Raw genomic sequence first — 26795 nt, 5'->3', positions numbered from 1 at the left:
CGCGAGTCACCGAGACAAGGCCAAGTACGACAACGAGAATGAGAACGAGTACGAGTTACGAGTAGCGAGATGGAATGGCTCTCAAAAGCCGCAGCCATGCACTTAAATGCATGTAAGTGGCGCTGGCTGGCAGCTAACCGTTAGATATGCAAAGTCAAACACACCTATGCCAACAGGCCAAAGGCAGTCAGAACTGATGGCGATGGCCTCAACATGCTGTTGTTGTTGTTGTTGTTGTTAGACACGGGGCGTATGCGCGATGTGTGTATTACTGGGACGTGACCACAAGCGAGGCTGTTACTATGTAACTGTTTGCATCCGAAGTTTAGCAATTTTACGCGCTGATTGCCTGCACGTTGCAGAACCAAAACGCAACTGTTTGCTTTGCCATTAATTATGGCTACAAGTTGTGTTTGTGTGAGCGTAAAAAATTGGCCAACTACGAGATTGTTGGTTATGGCAACATCTGTCAGGCATTAGGGTTTGACAATTTGTAACATAATTTGACTGAGCTTTGCTGTGGCATTTTCGTTTATTTGATAAACCACTCACCCCTCACCCCCCACCAGCGCAGCGAGCATTCATATGTTAGACAACCCGTGCATAAGTATGCTATATATTTCCTCTGGCCCCAATTTATATACACATTGCTGGCTGGCATTGTGTATACGAAATTGAATTATATCAAAACGAATACGCAGCAAAAGTCACTGTCAGACTCAGGTCTGGGTTTCAGTTAGAATCATTGATCGAAGCAGACACGTAGCCAATTTGTTGTCAGTCTTTTGTGAGTGCTTTTGTTTGGGCGTTGGGTGTGCGTTGGCCAAACTAAAGGCTTCCCTGTCGTTTGACATTTGTATAAACAACCACACACACACCCACACACACACACACTGACATACACAGACAAACTTACGTGTATGTTTGCATATGCACAATATGAAATACTGTCAGGACAGTGCCAGGACAATGGTTTCGTTCTGTGCTTCGCTTTTTGTGCCTGAATGATTTCCTTTGTGGAATTGATAACTCCATATGAATCCTCCAATGTGTGAGTGTGTGTATGTGTGTGGGTGTGTATTTTTGTATGACATATTTAAAATGCCTTGGCTTCGACTGTGACTTTCCGCCAGCATTGTGCCATCATTCCCTCCCCTTCGCTTCGTGTCGCGTCGACCAAGCCCTGGGATTATAACAAATTAAAGTCGTGTACAGCTGCAGGGCTAACAGAACTTTGACAAGGGCTTTTTGCAAGTATCATCGACGAATATATTTATATTTATATATTGAGCAGTCATGTGGCAAGATAAGTCAGAGGCAGTTAGCAACTTTATGGATGCTGCACAGAGAGATGAAGGATGAGAGAGCGAGAGAGCGCACTCGAGTTTCTTATGTAAACACAGTTGTTGCGTGGTTGTCCTCTTCGGAATTGAATGAAAACAGCAAAACAAACTATTCTCGAAATGCCAAATTGTCAATACCCTTGAAATAAAGTGAAGCCTATATATAGACTTGGCATTTTATAAGTTCAGGCTTAAAAGTTATAAGAAAGGGTTTAGAAAATACTTTTGTCAAATGACAGAACAACACAAAACATGGGTTAAGAAAGTTAAGTCACTTCAAATTTCCAAGAACAATTTCAAAGCAAATTATTTATGTTATGTTATGTATTTTCATGGAATTATTTATTTATTCTTCACAGTTGACTTTAACAAACATAAGAAGTAAAATATTGAGGGGTATTTATTAAAAGTTGTGAATATCGAAAATATTAATTTAATTAGTTTTTCGTATTGATTATATAAAGTTAGGAAATACAAAAGGATAATACTAAAAAAACTAAATATAATGCTGAATATCATTTACTACTGAAAACATAATACTGAATGTAATACTAAATATAAATATAAATTTATTTATTCTTCACAGTTGACTTCAACAAGCAGATATACAAAATATTGAGGGGCATTTATTAGGTGTTCTGAATATCGAAAATATTTATTTAATTAGTTATTTTATATTGAGGTTAGGAAATAGTAAAACATAATACTGAAAATCATTCTAAATATAAATCTGAACACAATACCAAATATAATATTAAATATTTTACTGAATACAATAGAAAATATAATAAAATACTAAATATAATACAGAATAGAATGCCAAATATAACACAACAAATTATAAAATGTTAAGAAATAGAAACACACAATACATAAAAAAAATCTAAAAATTTAATATAATACTAAATATAAGGCTGAATATAATAATAATACTAAATATAATACTAAATACAAATCTGCGTAAATATTAATACGGAATAGAAAACTATATAGATTACTAAATATTATAATTGATGTTTGCATAGATATATATCAGAGAAATATCTCAAATTATATGTTTACTTATTATTCAATTATTTTAAGTGTAAAGAAAAATAAAGATACGAGTCCCAAAGGGCTTACAAGTTTTCTGATTTTATAAAAACCATTATCAACCGTAAGAGGGCATCCGAATAAATATTATTGGCATGCAATTTTCTTTTATTGAACTTTCGCTTGTTTGCCATTTAAATGATAACAAGCTTTCATCGTTGCGAGGGCCAATCGCTGTGGCTGACACATGAGTATATTAGCACATACCTAAGGAGATGCTTAACGGCCTTTTAAGTACTCACTTAGCGCGCACATTAAAAGGTGAAAGTTGCTGTAGTAGCAACAACAAATTCGGAGAAAATCTCACGCAGTAACAAAGGCAATTTCATGGAAAGACTATAAACATTTTTGGCTGACCGCAAATGCAACGCCTCCAACATGGGAACAGTAGAGAAAACAGAAACAGGAGTTTTCTGTTGTAGTGGGCGGTATCAAAAGTAATGGGGAGATGTTCTTGCCACGTGCTGAGCATAAAGTTCGTTTAGTGTTGTCGGGATTAGTTGAAAAACTTGAGAATTTCTTTTCTGCATTTCGATTGGCATCTGTCGAAAAAATCCGATTTATGAAGGAATTACTGAAAAGTTCTTTCCATTTTTAGTTTTTGTTTATGTTTCACCCAATTTCTTTTATGCGCTTTCCATCGGCATCCCATCCATCATTTTTGCGTATTTATTTATTTAATTTTTAAATTTGATTTACATTTTGTGCACAACTCATAAAAGTTTCTCTTATCGCACACATTTTTTTATACACAGTTTCATCTGTAAATTATGCGCTAAATTGTAGTTGGCAATGATTGATTGGCAAAGCCAAAGGCATCGCTGTTCAGTGTTCGGTGTTCCCATCAATGGGCTTTGGCTCAACTTGGGGCCGACGGGCCTTGTGTGTGTTGGCATATTTGCTTTGAGTCGCGGGCACGTAAAGCAAGTCATAAAAATATTTCAACGGAGGAATAAAAAAGTGAGCGAGTGGTGAAAAAGAAATAACAAAATGTTGGAGGTCATGTGTCATTCCCAGAGTTCTCAGTTCCGTTTGGTTCCATCCAACATCCGTTGCATGTTGCTTATTTGTTTGCACTTTGCGGCAGCTGGTGTGTTGGAGAGAGCCGGAGGGAGGGAAAGGTGTATATATAGAGGTGAGGGTGGCTCCACCAAAAACTTTAACATTTTGTAACAAATATTTTCGGTGTCCTAGCTGCCAGCGGCTGAAATTGAATATTTAATTTTTACTTTGTCGTTTTTGGTATTTTTTTCCGCTCAGCGAGAAAAGAGGGAGTAGAGAGCAAATATTTCAGTGAGCGTTGAAAATGGTTGATGAATTTTAGCTGCCGATGGAAAATTGTTGTGTCGTGAGGTAGGTGAAAAGTATTTGAGCCATCTTAAACGTTGCCATACAACAGATAACTTTTCAAACAAAATATGCAAATTTTATAAAGCATATCTGAAGCCACACAAAACTTTGTGACAAAGAATGTTTGGATACATATTCTTACTTCAACAATATATAAGACACATAGATAACATAATCTTGAACGCATCTTTAAGTGTGATAAATTACTCGCAACAAGCGAGAAAGTTAAAATGTGCTTTAGATGACAATTTCATTAGGCGGTTTACTTGTGAGTAATGTGATAATTGTTCTTTTTACATTTTCAACGTCAAAGTGTGCGTTACAAGCAAAGGAAGAGATATCCGGGTAATTTTTCTATATCTATCGACTATATAATAGAGGTAAAGAATTTTTAGCATTTCTCTCTATTTGTCACTAAGATGCATGAATATCTTTCAAGATATTGATTTTTGCAAATGAATTAAAGTCATAAAATATGAAATACAAAAGAACATAAATAATAAACATAAGATACTATAGCTTGCACTATTTTTAGACCAGAATGCCAAACTATTAGCTTCACTGTTGTTATTTATTGTTGTGATTTATACAAGTATAAATTCAAGCCAGAATAGTTATTCAAATCTTATCATCTATAAAACTATAATCTACTTAAGAGAATTGCAGACTAAACTTATCTGAAAAGCATTGCTCTTTAAAGTAAATATTTTAGGAATATTTTAAACAAGGTCACAATGTCCCTTCCGCAAAGTTTTTGCGTTTCAAATAAAGTTGACATTTTTATTTTGAAATATTAAAAAAACACAATATGAAATGCCAAAATGTTCATCCCACGCAGAATTTGTTTTAAGTAGAGATTAAGACAACCCAATTTACTGAAAGTTTCCTCCACACTTCCGACCTTTCCGACTTAAGCAAGCAAACGAATCCTTTTTTGTTTACACAGTCAACCAGCCCTTTCCCTTTCCGTTTCGCCTTTCCCTGCTTGATGGCAAGGCTAAAAGCCTGAAGTCCATTTTAACGCCACTTAATTAAACTACGCGCTTCATCATTCTTTAGCAAAGGGTTCAAATTAAATCATGAAATCTTCTGAACAACAGAGCGACAAAAAAAGGAAAATCTATAATAATGTCAACACTCAATCATTAAAAGGGCAACATAAAAATTGATTGCCTGAAAAAATGGTACACTAAAATGGGTCACAGAATAAATATATGTGTCCCGGATGTAGTCACAAAAAAGTAGAAGTTTTAATTGCCTTCGTATATCGATAGGCTGCGATACACCAAAATGAAATAAAATCAAATGGCCGCCACTTTTCAGACTGATAAGATGCAAATGGCGGTGATAAAGAGCGTTAAGCGGAAACCAAACTAAAGCCATAGTCCCAACAAACTACGAATCGAGCAGCAATTGAAAAGCCCTGAATAAAAAAATAGTGGCATCCCATCCCTAGTTTATGTTATTTTCATGTAAAAAAAGAAGGGGCAAAGTTTACAAGAGGAGATGAAGTACACACAGTGGTTTTATTTATTCATGGGCACGCTAAAGCAGACTTGTGCGTCAGAGAAGCCCAAGCCAGGACATACTAGATAGGATGCTTCAACTGGGCACAGAATTTAATAAAAAAAAATAAGAGAGAAGGTATAAGGGAATACAAGAAATATCTTTGGATATGTTACTATGTACATTTTAATGGAATTTTGTATTTTTATGTTGTGGCCACATACCTGCAGCTCGTAAACTGATAAACAAACAGAACCGAACCGCAACGTAACGCAAGGCAAACGCAGCTGAGCTGAAAGTAACCTTTTTACAGCCGAGCAGCAGATGAAAAAAAAAAACCGTCGACCTTAGGCTAAGCTATAAATCAGGAAATTTAATTAAAGCTCGTACCTTGTCCAAGTGTCTCGTACTTGGAGTCGAGTTGAAGTTGAGTCTCAGCACAAAAGAATGCTACACACTTTTTGAATTTCAAAATTTATACTTGTGTCGCGCGCACTTTCGCTTTTAAGCTCTGAACTGAACCTATCGAACCGAACGCCTCGCTTGATTTGTGAAACTGGCCTCGTTTGTTTCACGGGTTTGGTTAAAAAGCATATCTGTTAGCTCTGTTGGGACATTCGTGAGCCAACCCGAATGTTGTTGGTTAGACGACGAGCGATGTTTGTGGCCACTGTTACTGTTAATGTGGGGAACGAAACGGGAATGGAACACGGCACACCCCTTGTTGGCTGGCCTCCACTTCAAAAGTAGGTCTAACTCGGCAAGCAACGTTGTGTGTGAGAAAGAGAGAGAGAGGGGAACGTGAAATGAGTGGAAATGTTCACCTTGGAGCGAATTCCTAACCATCCGCAATGTCACTCAGATTGTGCAATATAAAGTTACCGAAAGCTTTATGTGAAAGTTCTGAAATAATGGGAACAGTTGCACTGCCAAATATTCCCAGTATTTAAAGGTGGTATATTCTTAAACTAAAAATACCTGTTATTTATTACTCGAAATAAGCACAAATTTAGATTTTTATGTTGCCAATATTTACCTGCAAATAAAGAAGAAAAATAATAATAAATATTGTGATCTTCTAGCATTACAAACAAAAACTATTTATAACTGAAAGCACACACATTTGAACACAGAAACAACAACAGTTCGAAACATTATGTATATAAGGATATTTAAAAAGAGAGTATAACAAATATATTTGCTGTTAGTAACGAACAAGAAAAGTTAGAAAATAGAGAGAGAGCTTTAGTTTCAAAAAGCTCTGTTGAGCTTTGCATTGGCGTTGCCAGCTATTATTATTTGTTTTGGTTTAATCCAGAGTTAGATTTGTTTTAGTAATTAGAAACGTATTTAGAGAAACATGCCAATTAAAGATTTAAAATGATTTTTATTTAGACTTAATTTTAGTATTCGTTATTAGTAATAAAAACGTTAGATATGGGAAAAAAAACGTGCAAAGTTAGTCGCAACAGTGTTGAAGAACTACTTCTCAACGGTTTAACACTGCACTGCTTAACACTTAACAACACTTACTTAGTCGATTTAACTAATTTAGCGATACTAACACAACAGACACACACAAGGAAAAGAACATCGTGCTCTCTAGACCGTTACTATATACATATAACACATGGGCTGAAAAGTCCCGGGCCTGACAAAGAAAACTTGCTTTTTTTGGATCAAAATTGGCGTTTCTCATCAACTTAATCTTTATCAAGAGCATCGCAATCATTCCAGAGCCGCTATAACATTTCAATATAAATTTTTTTAGAACGATTTATTCTTTGCCTCAAAATAGGCTTCAATTTCAGTGATAATCTCTTCAATCGTGCGAAATTTTTTATCGGCGAGCATTTTTCCAGGACTGTTAACCTCCAGAAGTCTCTGGGAGCCTAATCTGGCGAATTAGTGGATGTGGGAGCAATTCGAAGTTCAATTCCTGTAGTTTTGTCACTGTCATTGAATCATGAACACATTCTGGTTGTTGGTCAAAAGTGAGCAAACGCGGCAGCCATTTTGAAGAGGTTTTCTTATAGTCAAATGCTCATGCAATATTAAGCCAACATGTTTTTTTGATATCTTTACGATGTTAGCTAACTGACTCAAATTTAATTTTCGATCATTCAAAACGATTTTGTGGATTTTTTTTATATTTTCTGGTGTGACCTCCCCATTTGGACGTCCACTGGGTTCTGCATCATCGGTGTCTCTACGACCACGTTTAAAGTCAGCAAACCAACGTTTAATTGTTGTTTCTGATAGAGAGGAGTCCCCATAACACTTTTCAAGCCAAAGCTTTGCTTGAACGGTATTTTTTTCCCATCAAGAAGCATTGTAAGATTAGAAGACGAAATTGCATTTAATCCATTGTTGCGAAAATAGAAAAAGTAGTGTCACTTTTGGCTCAATAACTTACAAACTAATGAATAGAATATCATGAAATTTTAGCAGCTGTCTTCTGAAGGATTGTATTAACTGAAAAAAAGGTGACTGCAATAAAACTAGCACAATCTATGTGTAAGGCCCGGGACTTTTCAGCCCACGTGTTATATTGATTGCTAGCGAAACTTTGTTTGTTTGTTGTCATTGTATATATTTTGTGGATGCAACCACAATTAGCATAACACAATAACAACAATAACAAAATGTCCTGCTATTCAAAACACACGCACACACACCAGTTGATGTTGTTACTGTTACTGTTGTTGTTATTATTGTCGTATTTGGTGGTGCTGGCTAAAACGAATTAACATCGAATTTAAAATCGAGATCCAAGTTTTTCAACGGATTTCGACGGATTTTCTTGCTGCCATGATGATGATGGTGATGTGGTATTAGTATCTCCACCTCCGGCTCTTCATCTGCAGTATTGATATTTTTTTGGGATTCATTTATCAAATTTTAATTAAGTCGTTCGTTTCGTGTCGATTGTTATTTATAAAAATATACAAAGACAAATACAGAGAAAAAGGCCATTAAAAACGAAATACCATCAATTCGATAGACGTAAATAAACATATAGATATATATATTTTTTTGATTGTGTGAAGTGCATGAACCATGGAATAAACGTAACAAGTACAATGCCAAAGATTTATGAATAAAATAAGTCGAACAAAGTGAAAGTCACGTCACACACACAAACACTCATACGCACACAAATGTAACTTGAAGTACGCTGCGTATGCGTTATATTTATGCATATGCGACTCAATATCCTGTTAACACGCAGCTGCTTATTAGCATTGATTACAACCACGCAAGCATGTGATGATGCCTTTCACTCACGTGTAAAGTGCCTTCCACTCCTCCTCTCCCCCATGGTAAAGCACTCTATCAATTTTCGAAATTCCCGAATAATTTGCGCCTGTCTTCACCTCACACACACACACACTCACACATGAGTCCTTAATCATATAAATAGCAATAAAGGGAACCACGCCGCAAGACAAAAGGGAACCAAACAAAGTCAGCAAAACTTTTTCGAGGGCGTCAGACACACACAAAAAAAAAGAAGACTGAACGAAATAATAATAATAATGGCAACGACATAATAAAATGAAACTAGCCAAATAAAATGGCAAGCGAACTCCCGAAGTTCTGGTCCTCGAAAAGTTATACAATGCCCGAAGTTATGGCAGTTGTGAAGTGTAGTTTCTGAGTTGCTGAGTTGATGGTGGAGTCATCTCTTGAATTGAGTGGAGTCGAGTTGGGCCTAAGTAGTTGCATTTTACTGCCACCTGAGTGCATGGATATGTTTGCCAAGTCTCAAAGTTGAGTAACAAAAGTTTTATCGCTCTATCTCTGCTGCTATGCTTAAAGTGTAATGCAACGACAATACCTTGAATGAGATTCGTATTCGTAACAAACACACACACATACACACACACATAAAAGCAAAACAAGAACGAAGCGAAAAATAATGGAAGCCGGCGCCAAGTTTATTGTCCTGGCGTCCCAAGTAAAAACAGTACACTACAACTACATACATATACACACATACACATACATATATATGTAGCGAGTTCATGCTGCCAACTAGCGCTGCTTCCTCTGGTTGTTGTAATACAATCAATTTCCGCTTTTGTTTGTCAAGAAAAGTTAGCGGCAACTCAACCCCGAGAATGTTATGTTTTGACTTCTTTGCACCACTTTATAAGTATTGTTTTCGTTTTGCTTCTGTTTTGTTTTGTTTTGTTTGCGCTTTGTTTTTTTATTGGCGGCTGTATTTTTATGGAGCGGAAGCAACAGCTCAACTGCCATTGCTGTTCAAACATGACGTATACGTAATATGCTATATACCCTCAACCCCAACCATTTCCCCAACATTTTATTGATTGCCTGCCAATGCTGCTGGAGCTTAGTTAGCACGGTCTCGATGTCGATGGCAATGTCGGTGTCGGTGTTATGCTGTTAAGTACACACTTTTTAATTAAATTTCCTCTTTATGGTGCGTAATATCCATTATCATCTCTCTGCGTATAACAATGGATGCCACTTTATTGGTCGCCTCTTTGGCTGCTGTTGCTGCTGGCAGTGTCACATTTTGTTGGTCGGAAGAGAAAATGCTTGTTAGCTATGGCTTTGGCTATGGCTTTGTGCAATTAGCTTTTGTGTTATGTGTGTTTGATTAAGACACACACACACACACAAACAATCCCAAAAGAGACACACACATACTTTGAATCATGAATTGTGTCTCAATGTTGTCGACTGCTTTGGGATCTAAGTTATGTATGGTGTTTATCAATATTTTACGAAACCTTGGCCTATTAACATTGCTTTATTTGTGGAGCTACCTTTAAGTTATTTATTTTTCCATTAATATTAAAAGAATACCCCGCAAAATATTCTGCGGTTTTTTTTTGACGTAACTCCTTTTCGTTTATGATTAATGCTTTGCCATTCTTATTTGTACAACATTTTTGCCCTAGAGCCCAAAACTGTGTGACTCAGCTCAATGTTGGTTTCCATTTCAATGGCCATGAGCCATGAAAGCAGATAACAAAATGTTGATATTTAAATTTTATTGTCATCGTTTTGCTGCACTTAACAAAAATATCGAAAAACAGCAAATTCATAAACCATTAAACACCGCAAGCGATTTGTGGGAATCGCCTTGAATATTTCATTGAAAAGCGTGCGTCAGACCGATAATAAATAATCACAGCCAATTATTCACAGTTAGGCTGCTGGTGTCTCTGATAAATTTGCAAAATAGTGATATGCCTCCATGTGGCAGATATCGATGTGGCAAGGACGCCGGCGGTATTTACTAATATATGCGCATATATTTTCTTCAAAGTGACAAATGCCAGACATAAGCGGCAGCCAGTGTTAGACATCGTCTCCGCTGATAGACATCATAAATAATGTGAGGCATATCAATAGCTCAATAATAAATTCATAACCAACCAACAGAAGAAGAAGAAGAAAGGAAGGCAAAACATATTTGATTTGTGCCAGTTGACATATTTGTGCTCAATCCTAGCATATTTGCAATCTAAGGAATTTAGGAGCAGTCATAAGCGATGGCTATACAGATATCAGAAATAATATTAAATTGATTTTAGAATTCCGTTAAGAATTTCATCACAATCTTTAAGAATATGCAAAGTTCTTAAGCTTGTTAAGCGGAATTACTTACGTAATTAAATTGCTGCGCTTGCTATCCATTGAACTTTCATCAATTCCCCAGCAGCAGCATCAACAATCAAGTCAAGCACAGCTACGCTCATTCCCATTCCATTCCCCATGACCATGGCATTGTCCATTAGTCGCTATATCTTTAGTATATACTATATGTATGTGTGGGAGTTTGTTTTTCATCTTCTGTTCTTTAACAGCACAAAATAAGCAAAAACAAGTAAGAAATCCTCACATGATTCTGCTCGACTATGGGATAGCCGGTATCTGCTTCCACTTACAGCAAGGAAAATATATATCGAAAACTACATTTAAATTATTTCGATATAATACCACATTCAAAATATTCCAAAGAGTACCAAATATACCAGGTCATCAAACAAAGCAAATAAGATCCGACAGCTGCAGTCTTTATTGTTCAAATATACCAAATTAATAATTACCGAAATATATATTCGGTATATTAATGTACTACCACATACAAGATTTACCAAAGTACCAAATATACCAGATTATCAAACGAAGTAATAAAGACTTGGCAGCTACCGCCATTGATGTTCAAATATACCAAATTAATATTTCCGAATGTACATATATTTAGAATATCGATCTACAACTACATTTAAAATATACCATAGAGAAAAATATATACCATATGTTCATCCAAATCAATTAAAACTCGACAGCGGCAGATGTTTTTATTGCTATACAAAATCGTTTCTTGAATAGTTTTTTTTTTTAATGAGATATATCGATACGCTACCACTTTCAAAATATATTATAGTATATATGTAGTACCAAATATACCAGATAATCAAATAAAGCAATTAAGATCTGACATCTACATCCGTTATTGTTTAAATATACCAAAATGATGTGCCTACATAAATATTTGGTATATCGATGTACTATCACACTTAAAATATACAATAGAGAAAAATATATGCGATATCGTCAACCAAAGCTATATAACATCATTGAATAATTTTTAAAATTTTAATTTGATAACAACTACATAACATATTAAATAAGCTAAGATCAAGAAGATACCTTCTTCTGTTGACAAAGTTGTAATACCCTTCTACCCTATAGGTAGAGTGTACAAGAAAAAAACTCGCATTCAAGCTTCCTTGCCTGGACTCCTCTTAGTTCGTCTGTCATTCTCAGCTAATGGCTTCTGTTGTTATATTTATTTGTTAAACAGTTCATCAGCTGTTCGCAGTCAATACGGAAATGTAAAGGAAGAAGCAAGCAGAATGACTGAAAAGTGACGAAAGGAAGCGATGTAAAAGAAGCGTAACTAAGACGGGAAATGCTAAATGCGGCAATGGAGCAATGGAGCAAACGGAAATCCCTCGGGCATAACTAACAAAACTGTCAATTTATCATTTCCGTTTGTTAACGCGTCGCAAATTGTGCGCTCAGAAAATGTTTTTGCACGCTTTCAAAAGCCATTTTGATCACAAAGTGAGAACGGACAACGAATGGACTCGACGCGTTCTGTTAATGGCACAGCTGAAAGACCAGCCACGCCTCACATCGCCTGCGACTGCGACCGCTGTCGACATTTATTGTGTACATAAAGATATGCATAATTTGTGCGTGGCGCCAGTTACGAGTATTCTCAATTCCAGAGTCAGAGACTCACACAGTCGGAGGCAAAAATATCAAATAACATTCTGGCACGCATTTCTGGTATTTGTCCGACGCTTTAATGCCACTCTGGTGTCCAATTCTTTACTCGGTGTGAGTATTTTCATGCTTTATGCATTTCTTCCATGTTAATATGCAGCATTTACTCCTTCCACAGTGTGGCTCATCGTTTGGCTTTCATAATTTTTTTTTGGGCAAGGCCGTTGCGCGCCTATTTTTAGCGTCGCAGACGGACGCACCTTTTAAGCCAAATTAAAATAAATGCCCACACAAGGGTTCACCCTGCCGTATACGTAATATTGTTATGGCTGCTTGCCATGTGCTATTCCATGACCAAACGAGCTGTGAATAGTCCCGTGTGGAGTCGCTAAATTTGTTTTTCAATGCCTTGTCTCCACTCTTCTTCTTTTTTTTCATTGTCTGCTCCTAAAAATTTACGGCCACCAATTTGTAGCTCACCATGTGGCCGAAGCAAACACAATGTAGGAGAAAGACAATGGCGAACTGATTGGACAACGCACTAAGTAAACACAGAAGAAAACGCAAAGTGACTGCGACTGTTGATTAGCTAATGTAATTTCGGCATTAAAATGGGTCTCATTAAACATTTTAAATACGCCATCATATTTATTAGAGAGTCTTTGTTAAGTAAGCTCTTAATTTCTTTGCTTTTACTAATACGTAAGCTGATTACATGCTAAAAGATGAGCCAAGAACATCAATCCTATGAAGTCATCAGATTAAGAAAAAGGAAGATCGGGATGAAAAGTGAACAACATCAATAGATAGACTGAGATAGGATATATAAGAACACTTTTCATTATCGATAAAATTTGCTGGCCTAATATTGAAGTATCATGTGAAGTAGAATTTATTTAGGTAAGTAGGATTTAATAGGCTAGTTATGTTTTAGTCATTTGACGTGGTCTCAATCTTCATCAGCAATCAACAATGATAAAATCACATTAATATGATAAAGAAATGATTTGCAAAGTGAACAATTACAAAGTAATTCATTGGACATAACGTAATATCCACGTGGTAAATTTTAATCGTATACCTTAGTCTCAATTCATATCATCAATCGTATTAATAGATTGAAAGATCGATACTTAAAGTGGTCATCGAAATATTCAGGTCGAATTTATTAGAAGCATAATTTATATTAGAAATAAAGGATTTAATGTATGAGATATGCTTTAGTCGATTATTATAATATCAATTCTGATCAGAAATCAACAATGAGAGGATCATATTAATAGAATAAAAGAACGGAATGTAAAGCAAAATAGATATGGCAGTTTGATAAGAGTTGGCAAAGTGATCAAAAAACCAGCCTGATGGTGGAAAACTACTTTATATGAACTAAAATTACGGGTTTAATGTATCCTAAATAGTTTCGATTCCCATCAGCATTTTAATGAAATCGTCACATCAAAAAATTCTTGAACAAAATGTAAAGTGAACAATGGCAAAATAATTCATTAGATGTGGAGTTAATGTTAGAAATTAAAGTTTTAAAGCAAAAAGTATGGTTCAGTAGTATATTCTAGTTTTATCGCTATCTCCATTCAGAATTATTAGAAGAGAGAAAGAAATGCAAAATGATGAACGAAATATACAGTTAAAATATATATGTATAATTTATATTAAAAAAATTCGATTAAATATACGAAGAATGTTTTAGTCAAATATTCTAGTACGAATTTGTATCAACATTCTCATCATATCATCATCTTAAGGTCAATGAAATATATAATATTAGCCTCGTACTGACAAACGAATTCATTGGAAGTAAAAGTTAGAGGTTTGTTTTAATCGCATAGTCTAGTCTAGTCTTAATTCTTATCAACATTCAGCATTAAACGAAAGAAAAATAATCAATTAAAAATACTAATCTTATTCATGAGAAGTTGAATTTATGTTAAAAACAAGTAAGAAAGCTACAGTCGAGTGTACTCGACTGTGAGATACCCGCTACCCATTTTGAATAAAAGCAATATATTTTGCGGTATATTTCTCAAAATATACCAAATATACTACTAAAATACTAAAAAATATACCAAATGGTATATGTGGTATATCGATATAGTACCGCATTCAAAATATACCATAGACGGCACAATATACCAAATTGTCAGACAAAGTAACTAAGACCCCCAGTAAGTAGGCGTTTTTGCCCATACAAAAGAATTTCTTTAATAACTTCGACAATTTTTATCTGATCGCAACCAAATGTTCAGGAATCATAACTACTATAGTAATTATTGTCTATACCAAAATTCGTAACTCTAGCTTTAAAATTACGCTTGTTATTCGATTTTTTTGATTTGCGGGGGCGGAAGTGGGCGTGGCAAAAATTTTAAACAAACTTGATCTGCGTGCAAACACAACAAATGCTGTCGAAAAAAAATTATAGCTCTATCTCTTATAGTCTCTGAGATCCAGTGTTTCATACGGACGGACGGACAGACACACAGACAAACAGACGGACAGACGGACAGACGGACATGGCTATATCGTCTCGGCTGTTGACGCTGATCAAGAATATATATACTTTATAGGGTCGGAGATGCCTCCTTCAACCTGTTACATACATTTCCTGCCGGCACAAAGTTATAATACCCTTCTACCCTATGGGTAGCGGGTATAATAAACGATTTACTGCTAAAAATTTTCAACCTCATACTGACAAACAAATTCATTGGAAGTAGAATCAGAAGATGCATGTGTGTTTTAGTCGCATATTCTAGTCTTAAAATTTGCCCACATAGAATGATCGAGATGCAAAGTGTTCAATAAATTATGCTTATCAAACTTTTAAAAATGCATGTTAGAATTAACTCTTTAATTCCTAGGTAATTTAAAGTCGTGCATCCCAGTTTCAATTTCTACCCAGTTAACGTAAAATTCATTTGAATCCAGAAGACGAAGAAGAAGTAGAAGAGAGCCCACACCTTTAAGTGTGTTCTAATTAGCCAGGCAACTGCCACGCAAATCAACGAAGTGAGCTGCGAACACATAAAACACGTCCACACAATGACAACGAACGCGTTGGTGAGTCGCATGTGAGATTGCCACACCTCAGCGCTGGGTGCCAAAGCAAACAAAATATCAAATGAAAAGCATTAGGCAACCAATAAATCAAATGGTTGTCGGGAGCAAGCAAAACGCCCTATTTACTCTCAATTAGGCATACATTTGCTCAGCTCTGTCCTGTCACAGCAGAAACATAATTAACAAGCAGCAAACACACACACACACACAACCAACTTACGCCGGAAACAGAAATGGAAGTGGAAATGGACGAGAGAGAGAAGACGCGTTGCGTATTTATGTGTTCGGATCGAACTAATTGAAAGCGCTTTTGGAGCTCAAAAGCTTTGACCAAAACTCAAAGCATTCGGGTTTCAGTTCAGTTTTAATTAAAATTATGCAAATATCTATGATAAGCCCAAAATATTAAGCATACGCCCCAGGAACTGCCTCCACCACCATTTTGTGTTGCCGACTTTTAAGCGCTTTTGCGGGGCAACAACAAAAATCATATTATGAGCTTTTGTACCCTGGCGCCCTTAGCATTTATACACTACACTGAACAAAAGGTGCACTTAAATTTGAAAGCAATTTAAGCAAATTTCAACTTTAGAGTATATCCAAGTCGTTGCTTTGTGTCTCCATCATTTTTCAAGGTTTGCAACGAGATTAATTGTATTGAAAGCCTCAAAAGTATTATCTTGTCTTTTATGCGAAGTTGAGCCATTAAACATGAGAGTATAAGAAATTCGTGAACATACGCTGCTGTTGATACAATCTGCCAGCACTTAGAAATGGCTTAATTGTTCATTTACAACAACAAAAACAACGACTCTCTCTCTCTCTCACACTCTCGCTGTCTGTCTCTGTCTGTCGTTCTTCTATTTGCATTTGACATTAGCACAAAAGCAGCTCAGAGATACTTTACGAGGGCTTCGCACTAGGCAAAGTGTTTTATTGTACTTTCCGCTTTTGGGATGCTTATTTATTTAGGATTTTTGTACGTGCGCCTTCTCTCTTTTTTTTTAAGGTGTGCGTGTATTGTCTTGTTTCGTTTTGTATGTCGTGTAGATTTTCGCATGAGTTGACAACTTTATTGCTAATTTGTGTAATTTCTGTTGGACCACGCCTCGACGGCCAGGTAATGAGAGGGCTTCCACTTGGGGAGCGGCCGAGTCGTAAAGATAAGACAAGAGTCCATCTATGATTTATCATCAGCATTTATTAATTAGTTGATAATGCGAGACAATTTCCCTAGTTTGTCCGGGTTGAATAAACTCCAACTGCTGATTGTAGTTTTTGCCGCCGTCTGCTGCTGCTGCTCCTGATTCGGATGCTTGTTGGCAGCGCATTTTTTAATTTATTTTGATTTGCAGCCAAGAGACGCAAAAAGAAAAAACGCAAACATGCTCAGAATGTGTTGAGTCTGACTACGTGTTTATAATATGAATTCTGCTTTCTTGGCACAGCTCACAGATGAAGGCAGACCATAAAGAGACGCCCAGGACGTCGACGACTCAAAGGCCATTTGTATGGTAGTTTTTTATACCCGCTACCCATGGGGTAGAAGGGTAATATAATTTTGTGTCTCCAGGAAATGTATATAACAAACAGAAGAATCATCTTCGACCTTATAAAGTATATATCTTGATCAACTTCAATTTATATATATCCATCTAATTTAAGAAATTCTTTTGTATGTTGAAAAATGATTTCTTAATATGGGGCTTAGTTGCTTTGGCTGAAAGTCTGGTATATTTTGTACTCTATTGAATATTTTGAATGTAGTACTATATCAATATATCAAATGTAGTATTTTGTATATTTTTGGTATTTTATAGCGTAGCGGGTAGCGGGTATCTCAAATCTTAGTTGTTTGAATGTAGTACTAAAAATATACCAAATATAAACTTTGGTATATTTTATGTATTGTATTGCTGAATAATGAATGATTCAGAATATTTTAAAATGCTTTTATTCGCAATGGGTATCTCATTGTCAAGTACACTCGATTGTAGATTTCTTAATTTTTTTGAATGTTGCACTAAAAATATACCAAATATCACATTCGGTATATTTTCACTATTTTTGTGGTATATTATTTTAGTATATTTTAAAATACCTCACTGTTTTTCTTTTATTTACAATGGGTACCGAGTATCTCACAGTCGAGCACATTCGACTGTAGCTCTCTTTTTTTTTTGTTGAGCTGTTTTTATTCCTTTTGCCAGTTGCCCCTTTTTTATGTTGCTGGCGGCGTATCAAAAACAGAAATCAAGAGATGAGAACTGCAGGCCCCAAAAACAACATCTTAAAACTTAACGGGGAACTATAAAAAAAAATTTGGGGAAACATTAAATTCGGCATATTGCAAATAAAATTTAACGCAAGACAAAGAAACAATTTTAGCAGAAATTTCGCTTAAATTGCGAGTATTCTAACCTTTTATTACCCAAATCATTTTTTGCCCTTAGCTTTATAACATTTTTATGTGTATTTCGCTTAGCTGAAACTAGTTGCAATCGTAATAAAAATCTATCAATATGTGTCTAAGATGAGCTATAAATATTTCATGCTTATCGTAATATAACCTCGTTTTATTAAATCCCATATATGTATGCTAAAAGTACAATTTTTAGACCAATAGTAAATAGCTACTTTAAAGTATTTCAATGTGTTGCGCAAGGGCGAAAGTTATTTAATGTAATTGCGCTTTAGAAAGCACCGAAATTATAAACAAATTACTTTTAAAACCAAAGCACATCAAAGAATGAATCAAGCCCTAATTAGCGCAGCCAAGCAAATTCTACCCATTTATAATATTTATTTTTATGGCAATATACAGCTGGGCCACCATAAAAAAGAGGAGTCGGAGTAGGAGGAGGCGGAGGCGGAGGGGAAATTGAAATCCGCCAACGCACGCATGAAAATGTTTAGCAAATTAAAAGCAACGACTGTTGTAAAGGGGATGGGGTAGAGTACACACAACACAGGACAACAAAATTGCTAAGCAATAATCATAATTTGTGGTATTAACACAAGACCAGGATACCATGGAACCTGTGGTCCTTTTTGTCGTCCTTGTCGTCCTCGCCAACGCTTTACGGTCGCTGATAAAGTGTCGCTGCGCAATTTATCTGAAAGTTGTGAGCGTTGGAGTTGGAGAGGGAGTTGGAGAGCTGGAGAGGGAGTAGAGGGAATGAGGTGGCACAGCAGTGGGAGCCAATCCAAATAACGAACGAACGGGAGCGACGACGACGACGACGGCGACTGCATTTGTCACGTGGGAAAACACGTCCCGGTAATTTATGAGTCATACTTTTGAGCTCTGCACTTTTATTTTTGTGTGCTCCCAACTCGCGCGCTCAAAATTTTATTTCCATTATTTCGAGGCAAACAAACCGCAAAAGTTGTTTTTGTTCGTTCGTTTGTTCCAAAAATAACTGTGGTTGCAACAACACGAGTCAGCGATATAGATTGAGCGAGTGAGATGGACGGAGTATATTATAATTTAAGTCAAAAGTTCAGCGTTGATGTGTTTCTGCCAAAAAATATATTGCATACTTCATTTGCCAGAATTATGAAAACTTTTGCTGATTCCCCGAGGTGAAATTAACATGAAAGCAGGTTGAAAGAAATTGTGGAAGTGAAAAGCACCTTTGTGCGTATAAATAGGCAGCATATTTATGGTTTCAACACGACAAAAGCATCAAAAAATAATATGCAATGAATTTATGCGCCATGTTAATAATATATTTATGCCATGCTCTTAGCGATGCCATAAAGATATTTATGCAGCGCTTATTAGATAACAGCAGCTGCAAAACATGGCTTGCTCTCGGTCTCGGTCAGATCAAGGACAGTGGCAACAGTGCGGCTACTTAACGCAGTTAAGTGCTGCACAAATTTGCCATACAGAAGTCGTAAAAGGGCATGCCGAAGAATGCTGAATGTGTAATCTTCTGTATAGTGTGTGTATTGCGCATATTGAAGTCAGGCGAACAAATTCCCAATCCGTATTCCCACTACTCGTACTTATAGTATGTAAGGCAATATATATTTGCGAGGCCATTAAACACGTTATTGGATTAGAATGCCAGAGAAAGAGAGAGCTACTGGGATAAAGATGTGACACACACAGTGCACAACCATAATAAATAATAATGAAGGTAGTCAGCCATACACAATACACTCACACACACAATGCTTAACATGAATGATTCTATTCGCTGGGCATCTGAAGTTATCGGTCTTACCTTCGTCCTCGACATCGTCGTTGAGTTCTGTGATTTCCGTCTTATCGCACGAACGGTCGAGGCCATTTGTTGCTGTCGCCGTCGCCGTTGCCGCCGTCGACTTCGCATCGCCATTGGAGATAATTGAATTTGATTTGGCGTGATTTGTATGATTGTTTGAGGAGGATTTTGATCCGCCGCCATCCGCCAGCTCCAATTGCGGAGCACTTGGCTCCGGTTCGCCGTTGCTGACCGCATCGATGGCGGCGCCATCCTTTGTCTTCAGCTCCTGACTTGTGTTGCAGCCCATTGTTGAGTCTCTCTTTCTGTCTATCTGTCTGTCTATCTGTCTTCTGTCTTCTTCTTGTTGTTGGCTTAGACTCTGTTGCTTGGTCTCTGTGCTTCGAGTTGGCCTAGGTAACCAGACTAGGCACTAGCTGTTGTTTAATCAATTGCTACAGCAACAACAACAATGTCACTCACACACTCTCCCGTTTCTTCACGCACACACACACACACTTGCACACACACACACAATAACTTTTTTATGTACTTTGTTTGAGTTTGTTATTTGCACTTTGATTGTGGCTTTGTTGGGTGAAACCTTTTCTGTTGTGAAAGTCTATTACAAAAATACAATTTATTCTTGTTTTTATTTTGTTATTTATTTTGGAATTATTTTTTGCACGTTTCGAAAAGAACTACAAAAAGGTTCACAACCACTAAATTAATCAGCCAGCTTTATTTATTAATGTAGTTTTATTTATTATTATTGTGTTTTAATCGTATTGTTTGTTGGGGAGTGCAAATTCGAAACTTGGAACGTAAAGCTCTTGACTGACTGACACTGGCACAAGCTCAGGCACAACTGACAAACGCAAGCGACGCGTTTAGACTAAGACTCACATTCTGGCTGTTATCCTGCAGGAGCTGGGCTCAACAGGAGCAGAGACAGCGACGGCGACGGCGACAGAGGCAGAGACAGAGGCAAAAGCAGAGGCAGCAACGTCAGCGTTGTCGTCTGCCGGCAGTCAACAACTAGCGGAAAGGAGCCCCAGAAATCGAGAGAACAAAAACTCCGTATCCGTGTGAGAGAGCCACATTCCGTTTTCTCATTTCGTTGGTTGCACACTGGGTAAGGGTTTGAAATGACAAATTTATCTGCATAAAAAGAAGTACATAAAATCTACATTACTAATAATAATAAATAATAAAATAATAATAATAAATAATAAATAAAAAAAAATGAATAAATTTAGTATTTGAAAATCAATAATACACAATAAATTATTAGTAATAATGTTTCAAGCAATATTTTCCATTTTCAAGTTTCGTAGACATATAGTTTAAATTTATTTTTAAAATGTTTAATATGTCCGGCACCTCTTAAGTTATGTTTCGTAGCTCGTAACAGAATGGAAAAACGAAAAAAAAACAAACGAAATAAAGTATGATGAATAATAGCACAGAGAGTAATGCACAAAATGTGATACTTTTGACTATGATGGCATATCCCGTTAAATGTAAGTTTTTACAATATTTTGGTCTAGGAGAGACCATTGACTCAAAATTTTCCATTCTGTTATGAGCGACGAAACAAAACTTTATGAGGAGTCGTATAATTTTGTGTAGGAGTGTATTACATATTTAGTTCAAAGGAATTCAAGTAAAATACAGAGTGAAACATTATTTGTCTTTGTACACGTTTTACATTCAGACAAAAATCGAACCGGGTAGGTTAGATTCTTTTTATAGTGCTTTACTGCACATCATATTCAAAAAAATTGAGATAATTATCTATATATAAAATTAATAATTGTAATAAAAATATGTGTTAATATATGTACCTATACAAAAAATATGAATTATTTAAATATAAGCTATTTTATTTGGATCTTCATAGATATTAATTTTTCGATTTCGATTTAATTTTCTTCTATCACTACAATTATTTATTTTTGATATAAATTGATTAAATATATTATTATTTTTTTCAATGTTCGTAATTTTTCCTAGGTTTACTATTATTTTGAATTTATTCCACTTTCCATAAGTTGTGTTCCAGTGTTCCTTTGAGTCGGGCTACCCACAATGAAAGAGAGCCGAAAATAAAGAGAGAGAGAGAGAGAGGCGGAGGGGAAAAAGAGAGCGTAGCAGAGAGGCAGGGCAGCAACATCAGCTGCTGTATGCCATTTTGCATGTTGTTGTTTCTCGGCTTTTGGCTCTGCACAGTTGTTGGCAAATAAACAAAGCGACAGGCAAAGCCGACAGTCAACACGAACACACACACACACAAGCGCACACATACAGGCATACATATTTACGAAAGCAGACTACACGGAACCACAAAGCCGCCGAAGCCGAGTTGGTGTCAGAGCTGGAGTCAGAATTGGCGTCAAAAGAAGAGAAAGAGCAGCAGCCGTTGCTGTAGAGTTGCTAAGGCAATAGCAATGGCAATGGCATCATCATCCTTCAGGATGTCTGCACGCACCAACTTTAACACACTCACACACATACACACACATACATTTGCTGTACCTTTGCGTGTAGCGAGCTGTGAACACAGAAGAAAAAGCCAAATAAAAAAACTTACCGTCAAAATATCAATGGAAAGTCTTTCTGTTATCTTTTGCGTTTGCCTTTTGCTTTTTGCATTTTCCTTTTTTGTTTGCCCCAAGCACAACTCATATACATACGTAAGTAGCTAACTAGTTTTGCCTTTTTTTTTTGTATTTTCTGCTACGCTTTTTGCCACAATGCTGCGTTTCGCCAACCTTTTATTTCTGTTATACTTTTTCGACTAGTTTTTTCACTCCTCTTTTTTTGGGCTTCCTTTTGGGAGTTTGCTTTGTACGTATAATAATGTATATATATATGAGTGTGTGTGTGAGTTTGGGTTCCTTTAAACACATGTTCGTATATAGAAGTGCGTGTGTGTGTGTGTGAGTCACTCAGAAATGAATTGGTCTGCTCTTATTGTTTTTCCCCTCCTCCCTTTTGTCATCGCTATCCACATCCCAACCACAGCCGCAGTTGAGGCCACAGTCACAGGGTGTCGTTATCATAAAGCTAAATGTCTGCCTAGTTGACTAGTTGAGCAGCAAATAATCGTAAAGATGCGACTGCATATGTAAATACTTTAAGTGAATTTCCTGTCCTTAAAAAAAAAGCAACGTGTGTTGGCTTCGGTTGGCAAAAGTCTAATCAAAAGCGACACTGAAATTACGACCGCAGCTATGCAAATGTGAATATAAAAACGAGTCACCCTGTATGCGCACACGGCAAATATTTAACAATTATGCAAAAATATTTCCGCACTTAAAAAAAACAGCCGACATCTGGGAAAATGTTCGCTAAATGCCTCTCGCTTTTGGTTCACAATTAAAAATATTGCACAAAGCAAATAAATCATTTCAGCTGCCTTTCAGCAAAACTCTATTACCAAAGTTTCCAACACAAAGGACTTAAAACTTAATTTAAGTCTCTGACGACAACTGCAGCTCTTATCTATGCTTGTAACTGCATTTGAGCAGTCAGCAAATGAGAATTCTACTCGACAGCTGACATACCCTGTAAGATTGGTAAAGAAAGTCAAGTGAGTGGAAATTAAGCAACTCTTAAACGAACAAATGCTGTCAGCTGTCGCAGTCGCAGTGCATGCGGAAGCAGACTGAAGGAAGTGAGAATTGAATGTAATGCGTGAATTCGAACATTCCACAAGACGCCCCCAAAGAAGAGAGGAGGGGGAAGGAACAACCAAAACACAACCAAAATGAACTACAAAACATTGCGTCGCTGATGTCAACGTTCATTTTAAGACGCGAGATAGCGGCACAAAACATTTCCAAGGAAAATGCAAGGATACTTGTCGCCTCGCCTCGGACTGGAGGAGTAGGAATACTTTTGGTTGTGCCTCACCGGGGAGAGAGGCATGACAAATGCTCTGTGCGAGACGCAAAACCCTTTCTGAGGTTGATAAAGTGACAGACAACGATGTTGTCCCGACTCTTATGGCCTTCGCCATAATTGGTAAGACGAGGGACGCAGGAAGCTGTTTCAAGTTTGCGCATCATTTGGCCGCCGAAATGCAAAGTCATTATTTTGGTCAAAAAGATAAAAATACTCGAAGCTTTGTTTCGGCTCTGTCTTCTGATCTGGGGAGCATTTCGATTTTTGTGTGCTTACTTGCCGTTTTTAAAGAAGGAAGCACAGGAGCGTGGAACGTGCCAAACCATATTACGTATACGTCGTGTGTTTGCTGTGAACTCTCGACCTACGAAATGGCAGGAAGCAGTCCCCTCCGCTTGTGTGTATGTGTATGCTGGTGTTCTGGTGTGTGTTGTTGTACCCCCTCTATCCCTTGGGACATCTGCCAAGTGGAAAGTTTTCGCGTCCTTTTTGTCTGAAGTTCAACGGCGCGCAACAACTTTTCGGGACTGCACAAATTGACAGCAGACCAACAAATTCTACTATATACGTATGCTATGTGAATTTATGTTTTAAAGTGCCGGATTTGGCCGTGTGGCTTTAGGCTAGCGGAAAACAGCTCCAGCAGGTTATGCACAAAGCCAAACAAAGTCAACGCCCAAAGCCAGTTTATGCTTCTCCAACCAAATAAAATGTTGGCTCCCAAAAACTTTTTAAAGTCCACAAGAAATGCCCTCACTCGTTTTACCGCTTCCCTAACTTTTGGCAATCCACTCTAGGATTAATTTGGCATTTAAATTTAATTCATTAAGATGGCTAGTGAAGCACATTCAGCTCTCTCCCTTGTTTCATGTTTCTTTTCTTTTTGCTGGGAAAAAATGAATATACTCACAGAAACATTTCTGATGACACCTCCATTCACTGTGCCGTGACACATTTTAGTGTTGATTTGTGTTGCCTTCGCTTGGCGACACAAAAAGTCGCTAGATATAATTGAATTAGCAGCGACATGATATATGATTCGTTTGCTGAATAGTTTGCCGAAATAGCATTAAGTGTTTGTTCATATATTAATCATACGCCCAGTGGTCTAGCCTAAACCAAGCGATGAATTTCAAATTAATGATTCGCATGCTTATTATTAATATGGGTGACAAGCTGAAGTGTTGTTTTTAAGGTACATTGTATAAATGAGCTAGATTTCTTTAGTTGAAAAGCTGCTTCATTTCAAAGAAATCTGCTTTGGTTAAGAATTTGGCATATTTTGTACTTTATGGTATACATATTTTAAATTTAGGAGTATATAAATATTCAAAATATAGAGTTTGGTATACTTTAGTATTTATTCAGTATACTGGTTTATTCTATTTTAAGAATATAAGTATATTTATGTACCAAATATAAAGTTCTTCATAGTTAAGATTCTTTCGGTTTATTAATTTGGTATAATTTAAAAATAATACTACAGAATTTTAATCTGTAGTATATTTTAAATATTGAAGTATATAAATATACCATAAAAAATGTTTATTTTAGATTTTGAAGTATATTAATTTGGGATATTTTAATAAAAAAAATACTGAAATATTTACTTTATGATCTTTTACAAGCTACGGGAGCTTGGTTGGGAAGTGTTAATGCATCCACCTTATAGACCGGACATTGCCCCAAGCGATTACCATCTGTTTTTGGCCATGCAAAGTTTTTTCGATGGAGAAAAATTGAGTTCAAGGGAGGATTGTAAAAATCGAATCGCCGAGTTTTTTGCCAGTAGGGACAAGGACTTCTTTAGGAGAGGCATGTACAAGTTACCATCAAAATGACAGAAAATCATCGAAGAGAACGGTACATAAAACACTTAAATCGGACAATGCTAACTATTTTAAAATGGTCGTCAAAAATCAATAAAAAAAAACGGTATGTCATTACCAAACAACCTAATATTTTAAATGTAGGATTATATAAATATAGCAAATATAGAGTTTTAAATATATTTTAATATTTTTTGTTATATTAATTCGGTATATATTAAGAATCAGACCACAATGTTTTGCTTCTATTGAAAATGGATAACGAGTGGACTCGGTTTTAGCTTTCTAACTTGCTCTAATAAGGAATTCAAATTCTAATATGCTATAACAAATAAGAATCACTCAAGGTCCTCGCATTAAATGTCAATAGGAACTTCTTTAACGACTTTAATAAGCAAGAAAGTTTACAAAACTTTGAGGCATATTTTTTTATAGCTCGAAATTAATAAAGTGAAACATGAGCCTATGACTAAGTTTAGGGACAAGTTTTGTTGTTTTCGCTTGCTTCGTTTTATATAGTTCTCCCTCGTGTGTGCTATTTCTAATTTTCCAACTATTAGCTTAATTTGGGGCACACACACACCCAGTCATACTCTCACACACACACACATATGTGGTCACCCAACTCACACGTGTCTCGGACTCGCCTCAGCGGGCGTAATTGTTAATTAAAAGCGGACTCGGGTCACGAATTGTTTACACGGCTGCGAGAGAGACCATGAAGCACGAACCATGGAAATGGAAATGGAAAATGGTCAGTGAAAGGTGCCGAACAATGTCATAAAGCTTGAGCTGTCGTAAGCTGCTTAAATTCAGAAGTTGGATTGCAGTCGGACTTTATTGAATTGAGAATGGAGTTTGCCCGGGGTTTTCGTTTTTTTATTGACATCGTAAAATTGTTTAGAAAATAAGTTTATGACACAAATACCGAGCATTATTATGTTATTCTAATACATTTTTAATGCGCCCAGCGAGAGTTGTGGCTGGGGATTTGTTTGAGGACAGGGCTAAAACCGATAAGTAATTGGCTAGCAAGGCCAATGAAATGTGAAACATTTTCTGATTGGATTGCACGATATAAAGAGACTCATTCAAATAGAATATAGAAAGCGATATGTTGTGTTCGAACTTTATGCCAGTTCTTGACCTTGATGTGCTTCCTCAAGTGTAATTGATGACACAGCGAAAATGAATGC

The 26795-nt window shown here is 36.5% G+C and overlaps 2 protein-coding genes across 5 annotated transcripts in view; one reads left to right on the top strand and one right to left on the bottom strand.

Annotated features, from left to right (window-relative positions):
• Positions 1–21018, bottom strand: part of LOC133842193 (uncharacterized) — a 56002-nt gene extending 34984 nt beyond the window's left edge. Inside the window, exons 1-2 of one of the 4 annotated variants that reach the window (XM_062275196.1) lie at positions 5682–5849; positions 5516–5594 (exon numbers count right to left, since the gene is read on the bottom strand). Coding sequence is in view for 2 of the 4 variants with exons in the window: in XM_062275194.1 (XP_062131178.1) it covers positions 8028–8152; positions 19883–20171 (414 nt within the window). In the remaining 2 variants the exon portion in view is untranslated. Of the gene's footprint in view, positions 1–5515; positions 5595–5681; positions 5850–7993; positions 8153–19882 lie in introns of those variants that run through there. The other 3 variants (XM_062275194.1, XM_062275193.1, XM_062275195.1) reach the window with 3 other exon arrangements.
• LOC133842192 (uncharacterized) overlaps positions 12025–26795 on the top strand; it is a 30504-nt gene continuing 15733 nt past the window's right edge. The window contains exon 1 of the mRNA XM_062275189.1: positions 12025–12683. Within this exon, the coding sequence (XP_062131173.1) occupies positions 12366–12683 (318 nt within the window). The 5' untranslated portion in view covers positions 12025–12365. The remainder of the gene's footprint in view (positions 12684–26795) is intronic.

The sequence above is a fragment of the Drosophila sulfurigaster genome, chromosome 3 (assembly GCF_023558435.1).
Source record: "Drosophila sulfurigaster albostrigata strain 15112-1811.04 chromosome 3, ASM2355843v2, whole genome shotgun sequence".
NCBI lineage: Eukaryota > Metazoa > Arthropoda > Insecta > Diptera > Drosophilidae > Drosophila > Drosophila sulfurigaster.
The sequence above is the reverse complement of the archived record's forward strand: the minus strand, read 5'-3'. Positions and strand labels throughout refer to the sequence as shown.